Raw genomic sequence first — 27,161 nt, forward strand, 5'->3', positions numbered from 1 at the left:
TGGGGGATCTGGATTTTTCCATGTGTACACGGTGAGATGTGCCGATAACCCTATCCTGCAAAAGGCCACTGAACCGGGTTAGTGCGTCGATACCATCACCCCCCGCCAAAGGCAAAATAACTCGGTTTGATAGAGGGGATGGGGAAGTGGCCATCAAAGCTTGTCCTCTTAAAATCTCTGGATTTGGTTAGACTGGCGGGGGGGATATACCGATCACAGCGTACATATCGGGTCAGGCTTGAGGAGTTCACAGGTGCCAGACTAAACATTGCTCTAAGATTTGCGCTGTGCGAGGTAGTCTTAGATACTGTATCTGATAAAGAAAGAGGCAGTCGGGTCCATGATAGGAAACAGAGCGGTGTTTCGCAGTCTGTTCGCCGTCCTACGATCTATCTGCCCTCTTTGTCCGCCATTCCTGGTAGACAATAGCCCTGCCCGGTCCCCACGTGGGTACATGGAAACCCTGTGAGGACGCTGAACTGGGGACGCTCCAGAAACGGCTTGAACAATGGACCGAGTCATTACACATTGATCCTCGTCCAAAGTCCTTATCAGCAACCTTGTCAAGTGGATACGACTGCGACTATGACTTCCATGCCGTGCATCCGTGGCATCGCAGACCTGTGTACTCTTTCTGCTGGGTAGTATACAAGTAAATCTCAATAGCTAGAGATTTACTCAATACCAGCTTCAATCCACGCGTGCCCTTGATTATTGGGTGACTGCGGTAACAAGGCTGGGCTCGTCGGGAGAGAAGTACTAACTATGGCACGACCACCTTCAGAGCCCGACTATGCCTGGTCACGCCCAGGCGGTCTGGTTGAATTCCCTGGCGCAGAACCCGGGAGTTTAGACATTTGGGTATATTGCGACAAGTTCTCATACCACCAACACGAATCCGTCTCGCTGAGAACATACTCGGCGGCTTCTGTATACGACATCGAAATCATCAAAGACGGAGTGACACCTCGCTCCGTACTCCACGAGAAAGGCCTGCCGGGACATCAGCACGAGACTCCCTCAGACGCCTATGCCGTTGGCTGTAATTGGCCGGAGGCCCTGTCGATACCTCTGGACGAGGAAACCTGGTCGCCAGGGTATTACGTGGTCATCATTCGAGCGACGGACCGCCACCGACGCATACGCGAGCGCGAGGGGTTTTTCATCGTCAAAGCAAAGAATCCCTTGGACGCCGACTTCGTGCTCATCCACACGACGTGCACCGTCTTGGCCTATAACGACTGGGGCGGCGCCAATCACTACCGTGGGTTGCCAGATGGGTATCAAAACGACACTCCCACGCCACTGTCAAGCACGCAGCGGCCAATTGCGAGAGGCATGATTCGGATCCCGGACAATGCACCTCGAGAAGGCACCGGCGACTTCATGCCAGGGGTGAATTGGACGCCCCGGTACCTTTCCCTCGAGTATTCGTGGTACTGGCGCTACAGCAGGCATTATGCCGATGCAGGCTACGCCACGTACGAGCGTCCCTTTGTCCTCTGGGCGGAATCTGCTGGGTATCGGATTCACCACATGACTCAAACAGACCTCCAAGACCCGACCGCAACCCCTCTCCACGGCTACCAGTGCGCCGTGATCGTCGGTCATGACGAGTACTGGACCTGGGAGCAACGTGACACAATCGATCAGTTTGTGGACCGAGGAGGCTTCTTTGCGCGCTTCGGTGGCAATTTTGCCAAACAGGTCCGATTATCGTCGGATCTGAAGACACAGTATTATTATGGAACTCCCGACAATGACCCCGAGAGCAAGGCGAACCCGCAACGGACCACAACGTCATGGGAATGGCCAGAGATCCAGCGCCCGGCCGCACAGACCGTCGGACTCTGTGGATTAACGGGTGTGTATGCGCGGTACGGTGTCGCTACTCCGCGCTCTTCGGGAGGGTTTCTCGTCTATAGGCCAGACCACTGGGCGCTTCAGGGCACGCAGCTGTTCTACGGTGACACCTTTGGAGGGAACCCCGTGAACATTGCCGCATTTGAGGTCGACGGTTGTCAGTATACCTTTCGGCAGGGTTTGCCATACCCTACCTTTGAAGATGGCGTACCTTCCACCCTGGAAATCATTGCCATGTGTCCCGCGGTGCTGGGCGAAGAAGACCGCTGGAATGGTTCGGAGCCCATCGGTGGTCCTACAAGGGACAAGATTGAGCTCATGCGAAGTCTCTTCAAGCCCCAGAGGGACGGGTCGACCAACATGCCCAAGTATCTCAAAGATCTCAAGTACGGTTCAGGCATGATTGCGTCCTTTACGCGACAAAAGGGAGAGGTCTTTTGCGCGGGCACGGCGGAATGGGTCGTGGGGTTGAAGAAGCGTGACCCTTGTACCGAAATCATCACCAAGAATGTGTTGAACAAGTTTATCGGGAAGACTGGACGTAGGTCAGAGTGTCGGCTGTAGCGTCACAAAGTATTCATTTATCTGTGGCAAGTTATGGTTTTTTGACATCCTTCGCATGCTCTAAGTTTTTAAAGTATCCCAGCTCGTTCTGAAACTGAGGCGGAATAAGCCTGCACTAGTGATGTGGTCGCTGTCTGGCATACTTGATTTTCTTGACCTACTTCTCCTGATTTGCTGCGTCCCCATCTCTTGTAACCACCAATTCCAGTACGAGATCATAGCTCATCCGTCGCGACATTCTGCCTGTTTATGCGTCGTCGCAGGACCGAAGTTTTGGTCTTCGACGGCGGTGCAAGGACACAGGTGGTAGCGGACTGCGTAACGACGGAAGTGGAGGCTAGAGAGCAGGTCATTTGAGAGGAGAATTCGCAGTGGGTAAGGCGAGAGGTGAAATGGACGCTATTTCGTATCACTTGAGAAAGGGAAATCGAAGGATGGAAGGATTGACGGGTGTGGTACACCACCGCATAAGGGCGTCTCTGTGACAGGAAATCAGGTCATCGAGGCGGGGGTGGGTTGAAGAGTGAAAAGGTGAGAAGGTTGGAAGCGGGCAATTGCTCGCCCCGCGTCGCAGCCTTGCGCCACAACAAGGCTGGACTACAGCCTCGTCACATTCACATTTTCCCCCCTCAATCGCCTCTAACGACATGTTTGTTGCTTCCGACGACCAACTCAACCGCGGGCCTCAAGCTCGCCGTATCTGCCACTTGATGTCTTTGATGCTGACTTCCTCGCCGGCCTTCTCGTCATAGTCAAACCACTCCCCCTCCGACAGGTCAATGCCCGTAAACTTGGTCCCGGACTCGATGCCAGTAGCCTCCCACTCCCCCTACAGCAGGTGTCAGTGCCAGAGGAACAATGTCAGAATCTTGGGCACGTATATCGACATACATCTGGCTTGAAGTCGGTGAATTCCAGACCTCGACAATCAATGTCTATGATATTCTTTGGTTTGGCCGGAGAATTTTGCTCGTATTTTGCGGGAGCTGCTTTGATCGTGGCGCTTGATTCTCTCTGTGTGGGAGAGGGCCTTGTTAGCTCGGTAGAGAATTGCCTGAAGCCGCCCCTGTGAGCTGAGGTGGTCGTCTTCACATACCTTGCAGTTCTTGCATTTCCAGACAAAGTTTGCTTCTCCCCGACTCCCGGATTGTTCGTTCATCTCCTGTATTTTGTGTGTCAGGTCAGATGAACCCCAGGCGGTCGGACAATAAGACGACTTCGGCCACAAACCCAGGCCACGGCACAGTCGTACAGAGACAACAATCAAGAGCAGCACCACACACAATGGACCATTATAGCCGCACAAGCCCCGCGCAGACTCTTGGAGGACTTACATGACGGCTGACCCCGACCCAGTTCGCATGGATCTCACGACACGACGTACATTGGACTTTGAAAGTGTAGTAGTAAGGCGATTCGGCTGTATCAGAGGGGACGAGGTCGGTCACACTGCAATTGAAAGGCCATCAGTGTCAAAAGGACGTTGCATACTCGGTAGGGATGTATGGGAAATCGTACCCTTCCAGATCTGCCGTCAACGCCAGTGCCAGCATTTGGAGTAGATATCGAACCTGAAACACTTTTTGTTGACAGAGCAGGACGAGTTGGCGAGCCTGGAAATATTCGAGGTCTGCGCCAGAAGTGTTATCGCTGGTGCTCGTCAAGAATCCAGGGTGTTTGGATGAGTATCAAAAGTGAAAGATGGAGTAAGAGTCAAAATCGGGTTAAGCGGAGCAACTTGATTGGTTGCCTTGTCCATTGGTTCACATCCCCCAAAAGGTCAGGGGAAACTTGATATGCTTAACAAACATCATGTCATTGTGCACCCCGCTCATTGTCGAGAGACCCTAATGATCGAACGACGCTCGCTAGCCATCTACATATGTAGGTAGGCATCAGGCGCCTAGCCAAGGTATACCCATTCCTGCTCCCTCCCCTCCTCTTCAGCCTTTGCCACGGCCTCCCCGAACATGATTCCATGAATGTAAACGGCCCCTCCGACGACACTGTATAAGCCAGTCCTCTGTTCGTCTTTGCGCAAGAGAAAGGGCAATGCGCCACCCCACAAAATCCACACCGTGTCTCCTGGTGCGACATGTTCGCATGCCGACCCGATGTAGCCTCGGGCGGTGCGGAACAGTCTCCTGTTTTTGACGTAGAGGCCGTGAGGAAATGGGCTGTCCATAAACTCCCTGTATGTCTGTAGCCTTTGGCTCCAATCGGCGGAATGAGCAGAGTCTGAAGATTGGAGAGGCCGCCCAGCGGACCACCACAGTTCGAACTCTCGCACCAGGTCTTTGCTAGGGGGTCCAGGAATCTTGACGTTGCCGAATGTTAGGGCGTGGCAAAGGCCTTCGAGACGGGTTTCGGTATTGGAGTACAGATCGCCCTGCATTTCTTCCATGGCGAAGCTCCGCCAGGAATCCCAGTCCATTTCCTGCTGCTCGGCACTCACATCCGTGAGTGAGTGTCCCACTGAAGACACCGCCAGGATCTCGTCAAAGGCGATTCCCCTCAATCCAATGTAGTCAAATTCCTCACTGTAGGCGAATTTGGGTTCATTGGGCGGTCTTCCGTAATCGGATAGACGACCTGCGCATGCATCGAATGGGATCTTGCCACTCTGGCTCTCGCTGTTGACGGCGTACGCGTCACATCCGCGCTGTGGGAGGATATTATGCACATCAGTCGCACACCCGAGTTGGTCAGGATGGACTTGCCAGTCGTGCATCCACGAGGGAAACTCGGAATTCTGCCGAGATGCCTCGTGCTTGCAAGCGCAGGAGAGCACGTCCAGGTTCAGCTCGGTATCGACGCAGTACATCACAGTCCGTCCGTAGACCTCCCGTGTACCTTTCTCATAGGAGATCGGCAATGGACGTATCCAACCCTTTTCGGTTCGAAATTCCTGGTCAGACATGTGCCAGAAGGCGTAGACTTTATCGCGAGCATCTGTGCTTCGACTGCCACGGAGCCCCTGAAGTAAAGTGGACAAGGGAGCCGACGGGAGAAGCGTCTCGTCCTTGTATCGACTTTCCTGCCACTCGCGGGTTTTCTTGATCATCTGAAGTCCGCCGCGATGAAACGTGGCCAAGTCCGAATCCTCTGCCGTACTCCACGGGATGCTCCAGTATGACAACCCGAAGATGGCTTCCTCAAACATTTCCCATGGAAGGACCACCGGCCCTAGATAGACGAGCAGGTTTTTGGCGTGTACCGCCTCCTGGATCACCCAGGATCTGCTGAACCACGGATCTTCCAAGATATCTTTGGCTATTTGCTTGGTGAAAAGGTGGTGGTCCTCGTCCGGAGGCGGATACGAGCCCGGCTCTCCCCCCATCAGCCTGGCCGTGAATTGCGCGAACGAGGGTGCATCTTCGATCCGGCCGGTGCGCTGGGGACTGTGAAGCCACGCGAACATTTGTGCAAACATCTGCGTCTTCGAGGCTCTGAGTGCTTTGCCCAGCCACACCAGCACGTTTTGCGCCAGGGAAAATATCATGTGCATAAGCTGGATCTGGCTCGCCCTCTCGACCAAATTGGACTGATCAATACAGACCTGGTCGGCCCAGATGGTGCAAAACTCTTCGTAGCCGCGGATCAACATCAGGGCATGGAACAGATTCGACGTGATCTTGATGGCGGCATTTCCGACGAGGATTTCCTCCGTCCGCTGCGTGTCCCTGAGCTCCTGTCCATCGAGGATGACCGTAGGCTCGTCCGGATCCGTCCATACATACGACAATGCCGTCCACCGAGGACCTTGATGCTCGGGATCAGCGGCCAATGCTCGCCAGTCAGGGCGGACCGTCACGATGGTTGCTCTGAGAGGCTCTCTGGGGTCTCGAGATGGCACAAGCTTCAACAGTCGGAACTCCTGGTGTTCTTCTTCTAGTGGTTTATAGTTGTAGGGCTCTGGAGTTGAGCCCTGTGCGGTGCTCCACCCCTTGCTCATTAGATCCTGTGGGTTCATGTTGCCGCCGATGTCGCTGACCACCCGGTGTCTTTTGTCAGTAAGTTGTCTGGTTTTCTTTTCTTGTCCAGTTGTTCTTAGTGTTATATTTTGCCCTTCAGCTGGCTTGGCAACCTGCAGGGCAAGGCAGATGGAATACGAGGCTGAGCTCAAAGCTCGGTCAATCTCGACTCTGACCTAGATTATTATATAGAAAAATAAAGACTCCATCTCAATAATGATCTTGTCGTCCCGGTCTTTTGAAACAGCCACTTCTCGCTACGGTTGGCAATAACACACTCGAATATTTATGGTCTATCCCATTCAGATTTGACACGTTCTCAGTCACGACCTCAACCTGACTGCAACCAGGGATCATTGAGAAGCTCTTTTGCGGAGCTCCTCCTCTCTGGGGCCCATTGCAGCATCTTCCTCGCGAAAGTCAGGAATAATTCTTTTTCGCTTCCATCAAGATTTGCTTACGAGCCTTCCAGAGATGTAGTCGGAATGCTAGTTGCTCCCTTCCAATGACCTCATCGAATGTACGCTACCGTTTAGCCCAGTGAGGTAGATCAACATACCCAGATCACCGAAAAACTCCTTCGTGAATTCGCTCCGTTGTAAAAAGTCCTCTGGCGGCGGGCCAAGAAGGGCGATCATTTCAGCCAAGTGATGCAAGTGTGAATCGTTTCCGTTCTCATCTTGAGCGCTGAATAGGTGCTTGTTTTCGAAAAGATCCCACTTCTGATCAACTGATTAGTGTAGGTTCTATGCAATTGACACAAACTCACCAAGACTCCAACACTCCAGAGATCCACTTTGGTATTCAATTTCATCCGAAGTACTACCTCGGGAGCTCGATATAGATATGGCTGGATGTCCTCGTGATACATCTTTGAACCCATGCGTGCCTCACCAAAGTCGTATAGTACCGGACGGCCGTGAATTGTGGGAGTGCGCAGTTCTCTCGATCTGTAAATGGTCCTCTCGCCGTCGATCTTTGGCGGGCTTGGATGTTCTAACTCGTCCTCTTGAAGCTTGATAGAATAGTTTTGTCTTCGATTGAGAGCATGATATTCCTTTCTTGGATATCTGCAGAAGATGAGGAGAGGTTTTAAAAGATGAGAAGAGTAGAGATAGACGCACCGGTATGGATGACATTGGCTTCCGAATGTCAGAAGTCAAGAACGAGGAAGATGTGAATCAACGTAGGCTTCAAAAGGTCCACCGGGAACTTGCGTTGCCGAGCTCTTGCTCTCAGTCCTGCTAGACTCATTCCGAGAGGTTCATGAATGAGACACAGATAGCGACCCTATGGTTGAATGATCTCAAAGTTGTCCAGGGCGGTACGCACCAAAGTAGATCCCACGTGGTCGGTGGTTGTAGAATTGACATGACGATATACTTCAATAAGTTCTCTTCGACCCTGCTTGAATCCCGCTCATAGACTTTCATGGCGACGTATTGATGACCGCTAGATGGATTTTCAATCTTATTAGCCTTTGAGAACCTAGTTAATAAGGCTTGACTTGCACTCGACCCCGGCAGAGACACACTATAGAGTAGGGTCCATACCCAAGCTTCCCCAGAACACGATACTTTGAACGAAAGACATCCCCAATTCGAACAGGAAAGAAGCTGTCTGGGAATACCAAGCATGATTGTCCTCCTCAATTTTCGCGTCGGAAGCAAAGTTCGGGCCAGACGAGGGAACTTACCTCACAGAGGAGGGTGAACCAGAAGCGATCTCCGAGCCCAGCGAAGCACATTTGGCATGATTTTTGATGATAGAGGACATGGATGTTCGGAGTCATGCTTGACCTGACAGCTGATAGCTAGGTCAATGTTAATCCACAGAGGGAGCCCCTTGGGGAAACACTGTGACACGTCAAATACGGGGAGAGTTAATCAGGCGAGGCTGAGGCTCGGCATGGAAAATCATTATTCCCCAATATCACTTGATTCCCAAAATAGCCTAGCCTCTAGGATATATTAGCGATATTGCCTTGGCGCGATATTCCTCATTCTTCGTCAGTCACGCAGACATCAACTCAGTCTCGATCAATAAAAAGCCAACAGCGAAGCAAAAGGGTTCAGGCATACAAGGTCTTTTTCTGCTCACCCTCAGCCATTTGGCAATTTATCGATCCTCTGTTGCGCCCTCTTAAACAATGGCTCCAAAGAAGAAAAAGAAGCCCACAGCGAACCCTGCTCGAGGCTTTGCTACGACTTCTGTACCTTCAAAGTCCAAGACCGTTGACCAGCCCGATGAGGCCCTGGGCGATGCCAGTGCGGCTGGCACGAGTACAGATACCGGGACTAAAATCACAGCACCTGGCAAGGACAAGGTCGTGACTTCGAAAGATGGCGAACACGCTGAACAAGGTCTAAAGATTCAAGATATGACTGCCGACGAGTTTGAAGCTCATCTGGAAGACTCTGAGCTGGAATCACTGCTCGCCAAGTATGCTACACGATGCGTTGCCGATGCTCGACGTCAAGTAGCCAGGCTAGAAACCGAACGGCGTCAATTACGTCCGCAGTCGCAGAAATTATCAACATATACCTGGCTGCTGGAAGAGACCATTGAGAATCTCATTGATATGGACGCTCGTGATACGAGCTGTGGGCCGTCAACATCCAGGAGTGTTGAGACTGCTGTCGATGAGGAGAAGCTTTTGCTCGACCTGTGGACTCTGGAGAGGGTCCTGGTGTCATTGAAATTCCCAAGAGTCTCTGAAGCACTTGCCCATATCACTGAACTTGCCCTGCTGAGACAGCTGAAATCGGCCACCGATTCCCTGCCTGGTCTGCCTGAGGCATTGCAATGGTATGCCTGCAAAATGCCAGAGGGCGAACTCATAAACTATGAACAAACCACAGGCACAATGACTGGAGTGAGCGGTACTAGCACCCCTCTCCAGGTAACATCTGGTGAGTAAGAAAGGGCCTGGTACTCGAACTTGTCCAACTGCCCTTCCTGTCTTAGAATGTCAACAAAGGCAGCCCAAGGACGTCGCCTCCATATTCCCTGCCCGGCCCAAGTATATGTGATGTCGCGAGACCTTGCCACCGTATCCTCATCTCAGGTCGGATGTCCTTGCTCTCAGTGAAGCGCCGATCTATGCTTTTCGCGACTTTGACCTCCATGTGCCAACAGGACTGACAAGGACACAGAACCGCCGACCGCAAATCAAAGTAGACAAAGCCCGGCATCTACACCCGCACAGGTTTCCGAAGCGGAAGACTCATCGTCGAGCCTGGTCAGCTCGGAATCCGACGAAGACGACGATCCCGCGAAGCTAACGGAGAAAGCTATCCGAATTCAACGTTTGCTTTGGAAGGCTCAGAATGATGATGCCAGCGATGCCAAAAAGTCCGGGACAACGAAGGAAAGACGAATTGCTAAACTGCACCGCAAATTGGAACAGCTGCACCGTGATCCGCTTTTTGATAAACAAGAGGCGCAAACTGCGTGGGACACGGTCTTCGCTGAACTCCTGATAACACGTCAAGAGCTCATGCGAGCTACTGCTAGAAAACGGCGGGAGGAGAAGCAAGCCACTATCCAGCACAACATTGACGATGATACAGCGAACAAAGGGCCCGTTTCAGAGGACGATGTCCTAGCTGCTGCCGAAGATGAAGATGCCCTTCTGGGCGGCATGTTCGGAGAATCTGAAGACCCAAATGCCTCTGAACATAACCAACCAGCATCTGAAGACCCCATAAGACTCCTAGAGTTCGGCAAATGGTCGGGTCTTTCACCAAAAAGACTACTGGATGAAGTCTGCAAAGGACGTGATTCGAGATGTCGAATACAAGTCAGAATTGTGCAACGAACCTCATACTCTGCACGTCACAAATTGGAGATATATTGGACTGCAGATACCCTGGCTGAGGCTCACACGATCACAGCATTGCCGCCTGAAGTCTCTGCTCAAGTTGATGAACGTCTTTGGGTACTGGAGATGACGAGGGTTGCAGCCGCCGATACTACCCAATCAGAGGCTTATATCTGTACCATCGGCCTGTTCCTGGTGTCAACACTGGGTGCAAGCGAGCATAAGTCAGTGGGCCGTCTGCCGACCGTCTGGAGAGATGTGGTGAAAGACTTGGGCGATGCCAAAGAAGCGATTGTAAATGAAGAACGAAAGGGAGCGTTGCGGAGGCTGAGAGCCCTAATCTCTAAAACACAGAACGAGCTGAGGCGACAACAAGCCACGCCCCCGAGTCAAGATCCATCCGAATCTCACAGCATTGCCGGTGCTCCCCGCCGAGCTCGAGCACCTTTTACTGTGAGCTGGAGCCCCGACCAGGTCTCCAAGGAATGGAATAGCAGAATTTCTCGTCCGTCCTTTCAGGAAATGCTCCAAGTCCGTCAACAGCTTCCTGTTCATCACTACAAAGACCGAATCCTCTCTTGCATTGCTGAAAATCCCGTCAGTGTCATCTGCGCAGAGACGGGAGCGGGCAAATCGTCTGGCATTCCGGTACTGCTTTTGGAGCAAGCGTTCGGCGGCGCCCAAGACTATCGCATTCTTGTCACGCAGCCAAGGAGGATCTCGGCCATCTCTCTTGCCAGACGTGTTTCCCAGGAACTGGGAGAGAGCCGGAATGACATTGGCACGAACCGATCGCTTGTCGGCTACGCCATTCGGTTAGAGAGCAAGACTAGCAGTACCACTCGCATCACCTATGCGACGACTGGCGTCCTTCTGAGAATGTTGGAAGACTCTCCAGACCTTAATGAGCTGGACTGCCTCATCCTCGACGAAGTTCATGAACGTACGATGGATCTGGACTTGCTGTTCATCGCGTTGCAGAAGTTGCAGAAGCGCCGCAGCACGTTGAAGATCGTCCTCATGTCGGCCACGGTGGACGCGAAAAAGTTCTCGGACTACTTTGGCGGCGCTCCGGTCTTGGACTTGCCTGGAAGGACGTTTCCAGTTGAAGTCGGGTTTCTGGAAGACGCGGTCGAAGCCACGAATGACATGACTGGCGTGAAAGAAAAGGACCTGACGATCCAGGAGGAGGAGCGAGACTTGAATGAAGCCTACGTGAGCGAAAAAGGGCGACCCGTTATTGCTGAGCCAGAGAAATACAGCAACAAAACCCAGCAGACCATTTCCAATATGGATGAATATCACATTGACTACGGCCTCATCGCAAAACTCGCCGCTTGCATCGCCAGCAAACCACGTTACGCGAAATACAGTACCGCAATACTCATCTTCATGCCGGGTATTGGCGAGATGCGGCGTTTGCACAACCTCCTCCTCTCAATGGACACCTTTGGCAGAGGCTGGATCGTGCATCTCTTACATTCGACCTTCTCGACCGAAGAGCTCGAGCGAGCGTTCGAACGCCCGCCAAAGGGACAAAGAAAGATCGTGATCGCGACCAACATTGCCGAGACTGGGATAACCATTCCAGACGTGACGGCCGTGATCGACACGTGCAAGGAGAAAATCATGCGCTTCGACGAACGCCGCCAGCTCTCGCGGCTGACAGAGGGATTCATTTCTCGGTCTTCTGCGCGCCAGCGGAGAGGTCGCGCCGCGCGTGTCCAGGAGGGCCTTTGCTTCCACCTCGTCACCAAGCATCGTTACGACAACCTGATGCTGGAGCAGCAAGTGCCCGAAATGCTGCGGCTGAGTCTGCAGGATCCGATTCTGCGAATCAAGGTGTGGAACCTCGGGTCGATCGAAGAGACTCTCAACGCAGCAATCGAGCCGCCTTTGAGGAAGAACGTGCTCAGAGCGATTGACAAGCTGAAGGACGCCGGCGCATTGGCGAAGAACGAGGCGCTCACGCCGCTGGGCCAGCAGATTGCGAGATTGCCCCTGGAGGTGTTGTTGGCGAAGCTGGCGATCTTGGGAGTCATTTTCCAGTGTCTGGTGAGTTCCATATTGGAGATTTGCGTGACTTCTGCTTGATATATTTTCTCTGACTTGTGTGCACAAAAGGATCCTGTATTAGCCATCATATCTCTCCTGACTTCCAAATCACCGTTTCTGTCGGCCCCGACATCCGGGTCGCAGACCGATGCAAGACGCACGTTCAGTAGAGGAGACTCGGACCTGCTCTCCTCCCTGAACGCGTACGAAAGCTGGAAGAAGGCGAAAGCGGCGCGATCGGCGCAGGAGTTCTGCCGCAAGAACCACATCAGCGACCAGACGATGGTGCAAGTCGAGGCGCAAAAGATCCAGCTGCTCGTGTACCTCGTTGACGCGGGGCTGGTGAAGCTAGACCCGGAGGAACGAGCAGCTTTGAACCGTGCCCGAGCGCAGTCTTCTTCTGGTGGACGAGGCGGCGGCGGTCTTGCGTCGCACTCTGTCATCATCCCTCCACGCTACAACCTGCCGGTGATACCCGACCGTGCCCTCAACGCCATCGTCGCCACGGCGCTGTACCCCCGAGTTCTCATGCGCGAAGGCAAAGGCTGGCGGAACGTCTACACGAACCAGATTGTCTCGCTGACCTCGCGCTCCGTCAATCACCCGTCGTCGTCGTCATCCTCCTCGTCCAAACCGCCCCGCTGGCTCTCCTTCTACGAAGCCATGCAAAACCCGCGCAGCGGCTCGCTCAACGTCTTTGAAACGTCCGCGATCCCCGAGTCGGCGCTTGCCATCCTCATAGGCGCGGAAGCCGAAATCAAATTCTTCGCCGGCGTGTTGGTACTGGATGGTGGGAAGATCAGGCTCTCCGTCCGTCGCTGGCGGGAGTTGATGGCGGTCAAGATTCTGAGGGAGAGGGTGTTGGCCACGCTGGAGAGGTCTTATCAGAAGCCCGGTGAGGTGCGTGAGGAGGGCAGGGCGTGGTTGGATATGTGGTTGAAGATTGAGGCGGCTCAGGAAGCGTAGTTTGGTTACAGTACCATGGTTGGCTTCCAGGCTGTTCTTGCTCCGTCAATCCTGAAACAAATTCTTCTTGACTTTACTATTTGGGCAGAAACTACATACATGCTAATTGGATGTATCCAGAGAAAACCCGTGTTCTGTTTCCTGACATCAAAGGATGGTGGGTATTTCCACCATATTCCCTCCTCCCAAACTATCTCTCTCTCACACGCATATGGTCATCTCAGTAAGTAACCCCCATCAACAGGCAAGGGCACTCCCGTGATCCAACCGGCATCATCGCTCGCCAGAAACACGGCCGCCCTGGCCACGTCCTCGACCTTGCCGAGTTTCTGGCCAAAGGGGTGTTTCCCCTCAATGTCGCGCAGTTCGTGCGGCTGGGCCTCGAGGTTCTGGGTCATGGTGGTCTCCAAAAAGCCCGGGCAGAGGGCGTTGCAGTGAATCAGGTCGGCGGCGTAGTCCAGGGCGATCTGCTTGGTGAGCATGACGGCGGCGCCCTTGGAGGCGCAGTACGAGGGCGTGCCGTAGTAGGGGACCAGGCCCTGTACGGAGGCGGTGTTGACGATCCACCCCCTGGCCGGGTAGATCTGGGGCTGGCCGTCCAGCATCTGCTTGAGGGCGTACTTGCAGCCGAGGAACATGCCCTTGGCGTTGATGGCCATGGTCTTGTCGTAGTCCTCCTCGCTGGTCTCGTGGCACCGCAGGGCGCGGACGTGGGTGCTCTCGACGCTCACGCCCGCGTTGTTCACCATGATGTCCACCCTCTTGTACCGCTGCACGCACGCCCGGATGGCCAGTTCCACGTCCCGCCCCCGCGTCACGTCGGCCTTGTGGTACGTGGCCTCGCCGCCCATGTGGCGGATGCGCTCATGCGTCCCTGGCTGGCCCGTGACGCGGTTGTGGAAGTCATCGGCGCGTTGGGTCGAGGGGTTGATGGCGTTGCGCGGCGTCGGGTACAGGTCAATACAGAAAACCGAAGCGCCCTCCGCGGCGAGGGCGAGGCAGATGGCCTGTCCAAGTCCAGAGCTGGAGCCGGTGACGATGGCCACACGGCCCTGCAGGCGGCCTGATGGGGAGGTCATGGAGCTAGAGACCCGCACATGAGGGAACCAGAGGGACTGCGAGGGAAAGAGAGGGACAGAGACGAGAGTAGGACAGAAAACTTTAGCACTCACTCACTGGTCTCGGGTATCGACCACAGCACGGACAAAGTAGTTTTATGATATCACGGACGATCGTCAAGCGAGCGAGTTCTCCTTAAGGCGGGCTGGCGGGCTGGCAATTGCCCAGCTCAGCTTCGGAGTTCCATGCATTGCATCTCGATAACGCACAAGACACGCACCGTACATGAGGCTGAACACGGGAAGCAGACATAAGATGATAGGTGGGTGGGTGGTTTCAAAGAGGCTGACAATGGAGTGATACGAAGATGCGCTGGAGGCTTTTGGCTGGTCCCATCAATGCTGACTATCACGTGACGACTGGTTGACCTTTGTACCTTGTACCGGACGTGGGGCTTTTGTACTCCTGATGGGTTCGGAAACATCCCCTCAACTCCCTTCCAACCGGCTAAGCTGCCTTTCCAAGTATGATACGCTCAAGGTTGAGGCTCAATAATGCTACAGAGTACCTCATAGCTTCTCAAGCTGCTCTCGTCACCATAGTCTTTGCTGATCCTTCGCATACAGCAAGCAGCTCTGCTTCCTTGCAGTCGATCATGTAAGCGATGCTTGTGTGCCGCCAGCTGAGGCGGCTGTATCCCCGTACAGCATTCGGACCTGAGACCAAACCATTCATCAAGACACTTTCCACCTCCTTCAGCACCTTCAGCAGCCGAGCTCACAAGTCGAGCAACCACCTTCCACCGCGCCCGACCTTACCTGACGCCGACATCAAGCACACCTATGTCAAAGGCACTGGACCCGGGGGCCAGAAGATCAACAAGACCAATTCGGCCGCTCAATTGACACACATTCCAACGGGCATTGTGGTAAAGTGTCAAGCAACCCGCAGCAGAAGTCAAAACCACAACATTGCAAAGAGGATTCTCGCAGAGAAGGTGGAAATGTTGCAAAAGGGTGAGGAGAGCCGGGCAGCCAAAGTGGTGGAGCACAAGCAGCGCAAGAAGAGGAGCGCCGACAAGAAGAAGCGCAGGAAGTACCGACGGCTGGCAGAGGAGAGGCAGGGTGATCAGGAGGAAGAATGCACCGAAGACAGAGACGATGGATCAGATGAGGAGGGTCTGGGTGACGAATTTGAGGGTCGAGCGCAATTGCATCAACCAGAGACCAGTGAAAGGCCAAGAGGATGAGTGACACAACAAGTTCACTCACTGCGCACGTTCTTCTTTCTGTCCCATGGCACGCAGCCTGTCTTGGCGGGGTTCTCAGCCTCGCGCACTCACACACGCTTACTCCTCAGCCTTGTGTTCGAAAGCACACGGATCACTTTTTGTTTACAAAACAAAAAGGACTTCGCCTGTTCAAAATGCAAAAACTCTAACCCGAAGCCCAACTCCCCGGTGGGAGTTGAGGTTCAGGTCGAGGGAAACCTTCCAGTTGTATAGGAGGGTTTTTTTATACCGTCGTTTCGTCAGGTTCTCTCCGGCCTCGAACAACCCACGCTTAGGGAAGCCGTTTTTGGACGCGGAACCCCCAGTTAAGCAGTGTTAACTGGGCTACCTCGATGGGTAGCTTACAGGGCCAGGGCAGTTACCTTCTAGGATTCTCGTAACTCCCAAGAGAAGCTGTCTCATGCCTGGTGGCCACACCCTCACGCCCTGACTAGCTCGTTTGACTAACAATCGGTGTTAGCCATCAGAGGTCAGAACCCGGGATAGACATGAGAATTATGACAGGAAATTGCGGGTTTAAAATATATGTGATTAATTCTGCGGATCTGCCAGACCAACCACTGGTACTGGACCCACGATCACGGGTCAAGGCACTCGGTGAATGAATACTGCAGAGAACTTCACCTTCTCTCCCTCCAATTGACACATCAACCGGACACCATGGGGACACATTCCATTGCAAAGAGCAAGATGTTTGGCTCACACCTCATCAAGGTTGGTCTATTGTGCCTGTTCGTATTCTCTCCTGTGTTGATCCTCTGTCTCGTCCATGTATTCGCCATGCCTGTCTCGCCCTCATTCACGATTTCCAGCATTGAGACCTGGGTCTCTCTCAAGCAACTGCTGCGGAAACTGATGGAGAAGGAACATGTCTTCATACCCGCTAGTTCTCCTCACATGCACGTAGGGCCACACTACCACTCCTACCCCTTTACCCCTGAAGACTGAACGCGCTTGATAGTATGTTGGACGGTGGATGCCCACTTCCAACCAACTCCGTCGGGATGCGGCATTTCCAGGTTAGTCGAGGAGCCAATGTACAGAACGTTTGAACCCCTCACTGACTATGCGAGCAGGCTCGTACGTCGAGATGGTGATAGCAAACACTACCGGCCTTTCCCTCTCTCTCAACAATCTCAACTCCGCCTCCAAACAACAGCCTGAGCGTTTGGAAGCAAGGGACATCCACCACTCCGAATTTCGATCCATCAGTGCCAGAGCCTCAGACCCCGTACACCTCGTGGTGTTGATCGAAGGCCACAATACCTATTGGGTCGAAGCGGCGGGGATGGTGGTCTCGGTTACAAAGCATCTTGATCCGCAAAAGACGTACAGAGTCAAGCTCACACACATGGGAGGTCCGCATGGTACCAATGGAGCACTCGAGTTTGAAGGAATTTGGCTCGACAAAGCCGCGCCCGCAGAGGCCGGCACAGTGTCGTCAACCTTGGCAGAGACCTCTTCGCTACCGAGACTTCTCCCCCTTCGTGAAGACCACCTCGACAGAACCTCATTGAATGGAGAATATATGCGCCGACGATCGAGAAAAGTGGTCGAGATAGTCACGTCAGATGGTTCTCTCTCAGTCATGAATCACCTGCCGCCGATAAGTGGGAGTGATGTGGACAAAGGAGTAGACAACTGGTACAACGGACTCGACGCAGTCGTCTTAGACACGGGGGGAATTGGCTTGCTGCCAACAGGAGAGTCGGGATTGACCCTCAGGGATCAATTCTTCCGTGCTGGCCCTCTGGGAACAAAGGCTTTTTCGCGTCCTTGGAATTTCAAGCTGTACCGTCCTTCAGTGCTCCTCCTCCAGCTCGGCTCTGTGGATTTCGGCGCATTCTTCTCTTCACTTGCCACCGGGAAACCCGTCAGCAAGCATGCTCTGGCCAAGTTCACCAACGAGTTCATCGATGCCTACGTCAATTTGATCCAAGCGATCCGTACTAACGCGTATCCATTTAATCCTGCGGCAACAGGGCCTACCAGCGACTTGGAGGACGACGACAACGACGGCAGCTACATCTACAACTCGGCACCATCTACACTCTCCATCTTCCTCCTCGCGCCATTCTCTGCACTGCGGTACCCGGTCACCAGGAAACTCAAGCTTGACCGGGTCATCTCCTATGCCGTCGCGCAGGTCGTCTCAACGCTACAAAGCCAAGGGGACAAATCGACATTCTGGATCGACACGAGCGGGTGGCTCAACGTGGCGACGGACTTCGACAGTGGCCTGGCCAGTTCGAACTCGTCCGAGCAGTTATCATCACCACCATCATCGTCTGTGCTCAACCGATCCGGAATGATCAAGGTCACGACCCTGCTCGCAGACCATCTCTGCCCGTACATTGGGCCCAGCTCAGCCAAAGGAACGACCGCGACCGAGGACCCATGCCCCTTTGACAAGTACGACAATTATCTCGGCAACGTCTATCTGCCCACGGACGTCGACTTTGACAGAGCCCTCCTGGAGCACAAGATTGAATTGATCAAGCACCGTTTCAACCTGTAGGCAAACGACACACGGAACGCCGGGACGCGGGACCAGTTGGCTGAGGGATCTTCAGGGCCCCCACATAAACCTAGCCATCTTACAAAGCCAATAAATGGGGGATTGAGGCACGGTTTCTTTATCAAACACGGATCACTCTACCTAGTGCCGAGTGCCCACCAGTGCAACTCCTTTGTTGTGCGCGTCGAGGGTCGACTTGCAGGCTACCATACCCCTTACTTCCAGATCGAGGACTGTGCTCTGTACGAGTAGACTGAGCCCATCCACGAAGCCAGCGCTGGTGACACCAAAGCACAGCCAGACGGTAGACCAAGGAAAGAGACCGCACGGTGTTTGCACATGATGTGATATGCGAGATGCGAGATGCAGCATGCGGGATTGAGAGGATGTCATTTCCGTTGATTGATAGCATGGCAGAGCATGGCAAAAATGCCCGTGGCTTCCATTTGCAGGTACATTGAATCATGAAAGAAAAATAAAAATATATATATTGTTCCGCAAAATGCCCATCCATCCCATCATGAGCAACCGTGCGTTACACCCCATTTTCACTCCCCTCGTTTTAACTTGTAGAGAGAATACGAGGGATCCAGAAAGTCCCTAGCGGAGCAAAGCGAGGCAATTATCCCTAAACTCCGAACAAAACGTTATACGAATACATCTCAGAAGCGCGCCGGGCTTCAGTCTTTCAGCCCACTCGGCCTCGTCGTCCTTTCCGTGTCCCTGGTGGCGTCCTCGCCTTCTAACGTGACGATCTTCCGGCTGAGGAGGAGGCGTAGCTCCGGTGTGATGACTCTCTCTTTGGCTTCTTCGATTTCTTTTCCTTTTGCAGGTCCGCGTCTGGCTGGACTGGAAGGTGGATTTCGGCCCTGTGTTGGTGGCCGCGTGGATGAGCTCGATGCGGTGCCGGTACCACTACCTGACGCTGTAGCGGCTGGATCCCTCTGCTGCTCCCCAGCACTTGTAGCTTGGCCTGGTTTCCTCTGTCGCAGGTCCGCTTCGCGTTGACCGGCATTTGGGAGCGGAAAGGTGTCTTTCCGATCAATGGTCTCGACCGTCTTCTCGAATCTCTTGAATAGCCCCTCGGCTCTCCATAGGGTATCTTGAAGCTCAATCGTCCCGCTCAATTCATTGATGTATTTCAGCACTTCGTCAAAGTGCTTCAGATGGTCCATGATCACATCCCGGTGCTTTTCAAGGATCGCCATTGCAATAAAAAGGTGGAATTGAGACGAGTAATAGTCGGTCCACAGCGACTCCCAAAGCCTTAGCGTGTCGGACCACTCAAACTCTCTCTTGAACCAAACAAGCAACATTCTAAAGAAGAAGAAAAAGTTTGTGGAGTCGGCCGATTGAAGATGGAGGTATAATTTCGGATCGAGAAGTTGGACTAGTTGGTCGAGGGTATTGAGTTGTGCGCGCATTCCCACCTGTGAGCGGACAAAGTTGCGTGACATCCGGCGCATGAACTGCACAAAAGCCCAGAATGCAACGGCATCGTCTTGAAAGACGGCGTAAAGAGGTGAGAGGAGATCGGACATGCCTTGGACATAACCCAGGTTCTGGGGGTGTGGATTTTGGGTCCGGTAGCGCCGTGGCTGCGAAGAGGAAGAGGGCTGTTGAGAGTTGGAGGTCGTGGTGGAGGGAGGCGTGTCGTATTCCAGATAGGTCAGAAGCATATCTTTTAGTTGTTCCATGTGGACATTTGTTCCAGGTCCATTGGGATTGAAGAAGGGCGAGGTTGGGTCTGGGTGAGGGATATCTTCACCTGCGAAGAGGGGGATGTGACGATCGGTACGGTGCACATCCTTTTCTACATGTCGCGCCGCCAGGTCAGTTGAGGTCGTAAGTAGGAAGAAACAAGGGCTTGGGCAGTATTCAGACTTACCAATTCGGACTTTCTGCTCCTTCCACCATTCCTCCTGTTCGGGAGTTGCGTCGCCGTCGATCATTCTATCCCACCAAGCACCTTTCAGCTGAATGTATTCGTCTCGTTTCCTGTTCATGAGAGCATGCCGCTCCTCCTCTGTACTGTCCCACTCGTACAGGCCCAGAAGAAAAGGCCATGCCTCTTTGCGTACACCATCCTCAGCGTCGAGGCCGCCGTGGAAGATGCGTTCCTTGACCTCGTCCACCATGACTTGCAACTTGCCTTTCGAATCGAAAAAGGAGCTCCATTCTTTCATGTCGACCGGGCGTCTCTTGCTGTCAGCCAAGGTCATTCGAGCAGCCTCCATGTCCAAAATTTCGAAATCTCCCACGCTGGTTTCTTCCGAGTCCAGCACATCTCGGGCAGTCCATATTCTCTGCCTCTTCTCTCGCTCGCTCTGTTCTGCAATGCTCATGGCCCATCGTGCCAGGTATAACTTTGCGCTGTCAAATTCATCCTGCAGAGTCTGGATCTCGGGGTTCTGAATGAGCCGCCGCACTTGAGGAGGGAGGCTCTTGTTGTTAGCAAGATCCTCGGCGGTTCGTCGAGTAAACGTAGTGACTTTGGACAGTTGTTCCAAGATCTTCCATCGAGTTTCTTTAAGTGCCTTTGTGAAAGGATCCATCCCTGGACCTGATGGTTTCTTCTGCTCAGGCTTCTCGGACGTTGATGCTTCACTCTTTCGTCTTGTTTTTTCGAGCGATTTGCGGCTTTGGCCGAAGCCAACACGATCTTCTTCAAACGGGTCGATGAGGTATATCGATGGCTCTGCCGTGCTCCTTTCCACAGGGACGTATCTCTTCAGCCACCGGAGTACCTCGTCACCGCCCCAAAATAGGTCACCGGTTTCTCCAAACGGGTCAAATGACTCTGCTCTTTTTTTCTTCTGCAGTATTGTGCTTTCGCATTCCGAGTCATGGAAAAACAAAGCCGGTAAGCTCGAGCCGGCGCGGGTGTTGATAACTATACTTCCATACCACCAGCCTAGACTGGGTGGACGGACGTGGATGGAGTATATGCTGGAGAGAGGCAGGGAGAATGCATATGGTCCAACGGGGGACTCGTCAAAGGTAGTCGCAAGAGGGAGCGGAGGGACCAAGTAGCTTTGTCTAGGAGGAGATTCGCCGTCCTTCATGTCCACCTTCACATAGATGCTTAGATCATCTTGAGCCAAAGACGCCTCTGGGACCCAGGCCAAAAGATATGACGAGGCATTTGTTTTCTTCTTGGACGAGGATTCGGAGGAGGTGGGTCGTTGACTGTCGTCGGACCGCGCAGGCGACCTCTGCTGGACCAGGGCGATGAAGCCCGGGATGTTGTCTTTGGCCGAAGGGGTCGGGTGCACATAGACCTTGCTTTTGGAGAAGAGCAATTTCACGCCCTTTGTGGCCGAGGCATGGGCGATTGTGTTGTAGCCACCTTCTTCGTCGTCCGAGAGATCGTAGAATGATGCTGAAGGCGAAGGCACTTCTGGTCGGGAGGATGACCCCAGAGTCATGATGCTTGTCTCTGGTACGATTGATTTTGGTCAGCGTCCGCTTGCATATTCCAATGCAAGATTGGAGAGGGATGCCACGACGTCCGATGGCAAGATAAAGTGTGTTTGGTATTTGGGAATGGTCAACAGGTGGCGGTGCAGTTGGTGTGTTTGAATTCCGGATGCCTGGGAGCAACAGCTGACGTCGGTGCTGGCGCATGAGAGGCGGCGAGGGGCGAGGGAGAGGGGGCGGAGGGGGACTTGAGCGCGCCAACCAGGCCAGTCGGTAACCCCGCAGCCTATTTCTTAGGTACCACTTAGATAATAGGGAAGCCCAGATAGATGTCGTCATTGCTGGAGCTTCCCTAGCACGCCTAGTCAGCAGTTCCAGGCACACAATTAGAGGGACCCTGAGTGGCTGCACCTACAAAGTACTCGTACGAAGCAGAGCTCAACCACGTGCAGCTTGTTCTCTCCAAGTCTTGCGAAATCAAAAGAACTTTTGCTATACAAATTACAATCCATAAAATGAAAGTCATACAAGTGAGGGAACACTCGCAGGGTACATTTTCACCATTCCCAGCCTTGTGCTCAGCATACATAGACTGTCCCATCCTTTTGTTCCCATCAAACACCATGCTTGCGATTCCGCCCTTTGCCATTTTCCTGTCGTCTCTCGCACAATTCATTAGATGGTCCACGAACTGAAGTCTAGCTGGGAAGCTAGAGCACCGTCCCTCTCCCGTAGTACTGGGGTCCTTCTACCATTTGATGAGGCCGACGCAATGCCGGTGCTGCTCGCGGCGGCTGGGGCAGCTGACGTCGAGTGCTTGTCACCTGATTTACTCATCACGCGCTCTTTGAGTCTTTTGATCTGTTGAAACCTGGCTCTCCAAGCGCTGGGAAACTCCAGGTCATCGTCTTTGGTGTTCCACGTCTGGCAAAACATGTTGGAATTCAACGCCAGTGTTCGCACAAAAGGCCCAAGCTGCGCAGCAGAGATGATCTTGGGATCGGCTGCTGGTGATATATTTGGTAAATCGTCTCTTGTAACCACGCAAACCCAGTAAAAACCCGGCATGAAATCCGCATCTGGGGTTTCTCGGCCACGGCAAGCAGGTCGGATCACAATGTTCACATAATTCAGCTGCGACTTGAAGTTGTTGAAGTCCCATTCAACTCCAGATCGGTTGAAGACGATGTTGACGTGACAGTTGCCGACGTGCGACTTCTTGGTGATACATTGGGGATCGTCTTCGAGATCTGTTGGCATCATAACCGGAATGTGGTAGATAATCTCTTCCACTCGGTCCCTCCATGCTATACTATGCGTGCCGTCTCGCGGGAATTCTAGGCCTTGGGGATTGAAGTTGAGCGGCGGCTCAAGTGATACCACGTACCCCAGACCATCGAGCAGACGGTCAAAGTCGGGACTCCCACTCGTGTTTGCAAGGTATTCAGACTCAGCAGTCTGCCCGGGCCCGATGTAAAGCACCCCAATCTTGTGGCTAGTAACGGTTGGAATGCGATCGAAGCTCTCAAGCGCCCGTTGAACAAGGTCATCCTGAGGTAGGAGCAGTGGTTGATCGGCTGCAGTGGTTGTAGCCGCACTGGCGACCATCTGGAGGATGATGTGCGGAGGGAGAATTTCAGTTGTGGCTTCTTGGTGTCGGATTTCAGTGTGGCCCGGTCGATGGTGTGAAGGAAATGGAGCGGTCAGTGGTTGATACCTTGCATATGTGGTACCCGAAGCCTGGCGCTTGGTTATCTGCGTCTTCCCAGTATGACCTGCCGTCTGCGCCGTCACGATACTGAGACCAACCATCCACGAGGCGGATGACACTGGTCCATCCTCCGGACCTGCAAAGTTGTGGTCTGGTGAAGTTTCTCCAAGGTCGGAGAATGCTGTCCTCTGCATCATGTCGATCAGAACCTGGCTCTGCTCGTCGATAGTCTCTTCCCCACGTGCATTCTTCCACACGAGTCTCGGGATAATCCATGGTACATACTTCGCCCTGATATCGAGCCTAAGGGACAAGAACCAAAAGATCATGTTATGATAAGCCAATGCTGCAGCATATTGAGGTAAACCAATGTCACTCAACATAATCGCTCGATATGGTGGCCGACGAAAATTCATTCCACTGTGCCTTGACGCTGGGTTCATTCTGCCAGGAGGTGAAGTTACTGACGAATACTGTTGCTCCCTCGTCTTCTCCAGGAATTGGATGCAGATCCCAAAGATCATTTGGATCTCGTCTGGGTTGAGGTTGGAGTGCATTTCTGGCAAGAGCGCGACCTGGATGAGGAATTCTAGGATATGTGTGGTGAGATGAGTCTGTGTCATATTCTTTGACATCTTATCAATCATGGTAGGATACAACGTTGCGACTGACGAAGGGATTTCAAGGCTGCAGAGGGACAGTGCATGAATGCAACCTCGTGATGTGCCTTCCCAAGCTCCGCCAATGCCAGAAAGAAATGCTCGAACCAGGTCGTCTCCAAACCCTTTCTGAATGGCCTCGGATTTCATTGTAGCGTAAGGGATCAGCTGAACTAAGATGTTGAACAGACACAAGGCGACGTCCGACCTCTTCAGTCCAGTCGAGGCTGGTGGCTCTCGGAAAGTGTTGTTGACAATCTGTTCACACAAGACTTGCCGTAGTTTGATGACGGTTTGGATCGAGTTGAGGAAGAGGGCGATGTTGCTCAATTGAGCCGCAACGTGGACAACGGTGTAGCCGTAAGTCTCCCAATCTTGATCAGCTTGCAGGCATCGAATGATGCTCATTAGCCATGTATCCATATCAAGTTCGGCTTGCACCTGAGGATAGGCGTCTTTGTCGACATTAAGACCACCGGATACTCGCCCTGCAAAGGGATAAGAGACATTTTCAGTATCTGGGTACATCCACAACGGGTCACCAATATCAGCTTTGGTCGATAGGCTGCTGCTGCTGGCCGAATGTCTTTGTGAAGCAGGAAAGTCGGAGTTGAATACTTCGGCCGATTCCCTCGTGCGCACAAGAGCACTGGCAATGTGTTGGCTTTCGCTTGCAGGGCTGATGTAAATGAAACCTGCATCATCAGCTCGCACTCTAAAAATGAGGCGTTTCGAGACGAGACGAGCTGGTCGGGATTTGCAGCGCGAACTGGCTGCTTCAAGCAGGACCTCAAAGGCATTGGCAGCTGCTCTAGCATCGGTGTGAATACTGTAACAGAAAATGGTCACAAGAACCTTTGTCGCCAAAATTGCTAGATCATCGTCGAAAGCAACCCCTGCAGGACCCTCCATGATCAGTGTGCGTAGTTTCTCTATCGTGCGGATGATAGCAGCCTGATCCTTTGCAGCCTCCTTATAATTCGAAGCCATGTAGTCCAGTGATTTGAGTAGCGTCTCGAAGACTTGGGTATCGCGCTCAACGTCAATTTGCCTGAGCAACCTGTCCAGAATCCATGTGTATGCATCATGAGACTCTGTGCTGGGTTCGGAAGATGCATTGACAGCCGAGTTGTTAGCCTGGACAAGGACTTCGATACCCTTTAAACGGCAGACCGGGGGAAGGGAGTGATTCAGAACGATATCAGTGTAGATTCGATCCGAGTATTGGGCTCTGACGGTACAGTCCTCAGATGACAAATATTTGTCCCTGGCGTAATCCAGAGTCATGGTCAACTGAGCCTGACTAGCATATTGTGGAAACATCAGGAAGAGCTCATGGACAGTCACCCGATCCGAGGGGGACAGCAAATCCCATAACTTCATGAAGTCATGGGACAGCGTTTTGGCCATGGCTTCTCGGTCTCGAAAGTGGCGTTCGTATTGACGATCCTTGTCCTCCTCTTGAGGGTTGATGCGTGGCGAAGTAACCCGAAGGACATTTGCTTGCGGTTGACCTGACGGCGTCATTTTCAGGCAGAGCATGATAATGTCCACGACCTTGGTAAAGTCAATGCCAGCGATTTCGGACTTTGGGCGATTGCTTGAAAGAATTCCATGCAAGGAGCTGAGGATATCATGGCCAAACCGGAAGACGCCTTGTTCCGCAGCAAAGTGCAATTCCTCTAAAAAGCCTCCCAAGGAGAGGATGAAGATACCTCCGTTGTCTTGCTCGTCGATAAGGTTCCGCAAGAGTCGCGTAGCTCCGCGGGCATATGCGAGATTTTTGCCGTTGTTACTCAGACTGGGAGTCCTCACAAAGGCGTAGAGTGTGCTGATGAAGTCTTGTTGCAGATCACCAGCAGCCAATATCCGAGCGCAGTCAAACAGGTGGTCAGGGGCCTCTGGCAGGTTTGCAGCAGAAGCACACAAAACCACAAGAGTCTGATGAAGGCCACTTTTCGGATACTCAAAACGGGACATTATGGTGTAAAGGATACTGATGCCTCCATTGATGTCGCTTTGGCGGCTACTATTGAGGCAGAGAGCAGTGATGGTATCCACAGCGCGGGATAGCTCCAGAGGATCAAAATCCGAGTGACCCAACTTCAGGTAGTCGCAGATGTATTGAAGCAACCAATCAAGGTTTTTCTGCTCTTTGGACGATCCGGACTTCGAGTTCTTGTTCTCCCTTCGGGCCTTCTCTGCCTTGTGCGACCACAGAGGTGCCCATTGGATCAACAAGGATAGTAACGTTGCAGCACCTTGATCGCCGTTCCGGTCCTCCCGCAGGTCCAGAAATCTGCGCGAGACTTCTGTGCCTGGCTTGAGATCTCCAAAGCCAACAAGCCAAGAACGTGCCTCTTCTGGTGCATCCCCAATTGACGATCCATCCTTGAGGACATCTCTCAAGTTCAGAGGCGTTGCATCAGGTATCGCTTTCTCGGAACCTCGTCCTGCTTGAACAGCACTGTCGGGGCTAGGAGAAGTATGAGAAGATATCGTCATGTGCCAGAGTGACAACCTCCTAGACTCTCTCGCGTTGGGAGGGGCAGAGCCTTCCTGGGGAGTGTCATTTTCCTTCGACATACGACACGAATCCTCCCCTACAGACCATAGTTAGCCAGCTCAGCAATTGTCAAGGAGTCATGATGGTCAAAATCTGGAATGGAGCCGCTAGCTGAGCAACCCATAGCCAAAACAAAAGCAGAAAGGTTAAATCGCATGTACACCAATTGATCTGAAGCCAGACACCGAAGAAGCACCACTAAGAGATATAGCCTAAGGGGAAATAACAGGCCGGAAACCCAGCCTTGAGACGGATAACATGGCACAAGGCAGAATGGCTGCGACACAAGAGAAAGAAATGCATACACACCTTGGAAAAGAACCTGTGGCGATGAGGATGCGATACAGACACTGGCGCAAACGAGCCTCTCATTAGACACGTTTAGTTTTTTGGAGGTATCTTCAAAATGAACCCGGAGGAAGTGGAAGGATTCCCGGTTATAATTCGAAGAGACTCGACAAACTTGAGATCAGGTGGCCACGTTTGCTGATAACAGCGACCACGTTATCAGCAGCATTTGGTATGGGGAGGAGGCCCGCCGGAGGGGACTTTTGAGGCGAGGCTTTTTAATGACGGTGATGGTGGAGCATGGGTGATCCGGTCAAAAGCAGGTAGGGTGAGGGTGTGAGGGTAGTAGGGTGAAAATTTTCTGGGATGAAAAGAGAGATTGGGCGATGACTGCGTAGGTGGCA

The 27,161-nt window shown here is 53.0% G+C and overlaps 8 protein-coding genes across 8 annotated transcripts; 4 read left to right on the forward strand and 4 right to left on the reverse strand.

The window, feature by feature from the left end:
• Nucleotides 1-765: 765 nt before the first annotated feature.
• On the forward strand, nt 766-2,427 carry AYO20_04710 (hypothetical protein; the record flags this gene model as incomplete). Its single annotated transcript, XM_022643005.1, has 1 exon — nt 766-2,427. One exon carries the CDS (start codon nt 766-768, stop codon nt 2,425-2,427), a length of 1,662 nt encoding a protein of 553 aa, XP_022501060.1.
• Nucleotides 2,428-3,112: 685 nt separating this feature from the next.
• On the reverse strand, nt 3,113-7,272 carry AYO20_04711 (hypothetical protein; the record flags this gene model as incomplete). Its single annotated transcript, XM_022643006.1, has 8 exons — nt 3,113-3,256; nt 3,319-3,441; nt 3,524-3,589; nt 3,762-3,876; nt 3,946-4,040; nt 4,346-6,462; nt 6,961-7,123; nt 7,171-7,272. The coding sequence occupies 8 exons, from the start codon at nt 7,270-7,272 to the stop codon at nt 3,113-3,115; spliced, it is 2,925 nt and encodes a 974-aa protein (XP_022501061.1).
• A 1,278-nt stretch (nt 7,273-8,550) lies between these two features.
• On the forward strand, nt 8,551-13,245 carry AYO20_04712 (hypothetical protein; the record flags this gene model as incomplete). The annotated part of the gene is made up of 4 exons (XM_022643007.1): nt 8,551-9,313; nt 9,369-9,423; nt 9,540-12,279; nt 12,349-13,245. The coding sequence occupies 4 exons, from the start codon at nt 8,551-8,553 to the stop codon at nt 13,243-13,245; spliced, it is 4,455 nt and encodes a 1,484-aa protein (XP_022501062.1).
• Nucleotides 13,246-13,460: 215 nt separating this feature from the next.
• On the reverse strand, nt 13,461-14,324 carry AYO20_04713 (hypothetical protein; the record flags this gene model as incomplete). Its single annotated transcript, XM_022643008.1, has 1 exon — nt 13,461-14,324. The coding sequence occupies one exon, from the start codon at nt 14,322-14,324 to the stop codon at nt 13,461-13,463; it is 864 nt and encodes a 287-aa protein (XP_022501063.1).
• Nucleotides 14,325-14,968: 644 nt separating this feature from the next.
• AYO20_04714 (hypothetical protein) lies at nt 14,969-15,553 on the forward strand (the record flags this gene model as incomplete). The annotated part of the gene is made up of 1 exon (XM_022643009.1): nt 14,969-15,553. One exon carries the CDS (start codon nt 14,969-14,971, stop codon nt 15,551-15,553), a length of 585 nt encoding a protein of 194 aa, XP_022501064.1.
• Nucleotides 15,554-16,375: 822 nt separating this feature from the next.
• AYO20_04715 (hypothetical protein) lies at nt 16,376-18,113 on the forward strand (the record flags this gene model as incomplete). The annotated part of the gene is made up of 3 exons (XM_022643010.1): nt 16,376-16,498; nt 16,557-16,614; nt 16,672-18,113. 3 exons carry the CDS (start codon nt 16,376-16,378, stop codon nt 18,111-18,113), a joined length of 1,623 nt encoding a protein of 540 aa, XP_022501065.1.
• Nucleotides 18,114-18,793: 680 nt separating this feature from the next.
• On the reverse strand, nt 18,794-21,541 carry AYO20_04716 (hypothetical protein; the record flags this gene model as incomplete). Its single annotated transcript, XM_022643011.1, has 2 exons — nt 18,794-19,881; nt 20,002-21,541. The coding sequence occupies 2 exons, from the start codon at nt 21,539-21,541 to the stop codon at nt 18,794-18,796; spliced, it is 2,628 nt and encodes an 875-aa protein (XP_022501066.1).
• A 667-nt stretch (nt 21,542-22,208) lies between these two features.
• Nucleotides 22,209-26,517, reverse strand: AYO20_04717 (hypothetical protein; the record flags this gene model as incomplete). The annotated part of the gene is made up of 2 exons (XM_022643012.1): nt 22,209-26,462; nt 26,515-26,517. The coding sequence occupies 2 exons, from the start codon at nt 26,515-26,517 to the stop codon at nt 22,209-22,211; spliced, it is 4,257 nt and encodes a 1,418-aa protein (XP_022501067.1).
• Between the last annotated feature and the right edge of the window lie 644 nt (nt 26,518-27,161).

The sequence above is a fragment of the Fonsecaea nubica genome (genome assembly GCF_001646965.1).
Source record: "Fonsecaea nubica strain CBS 269.64 chromosome Unknown Scaff25, whole genome shotgun sequence".
In the NCBI taxonomy this organism is placed as follows: domain Eukaryota; kingdom Fungi; phylum Ascomycota; class Eurotiomycetes; order Chaetothyriales; family Herpotrichiellaceae; genus Fonsecaea; species Fonsecaea nubica.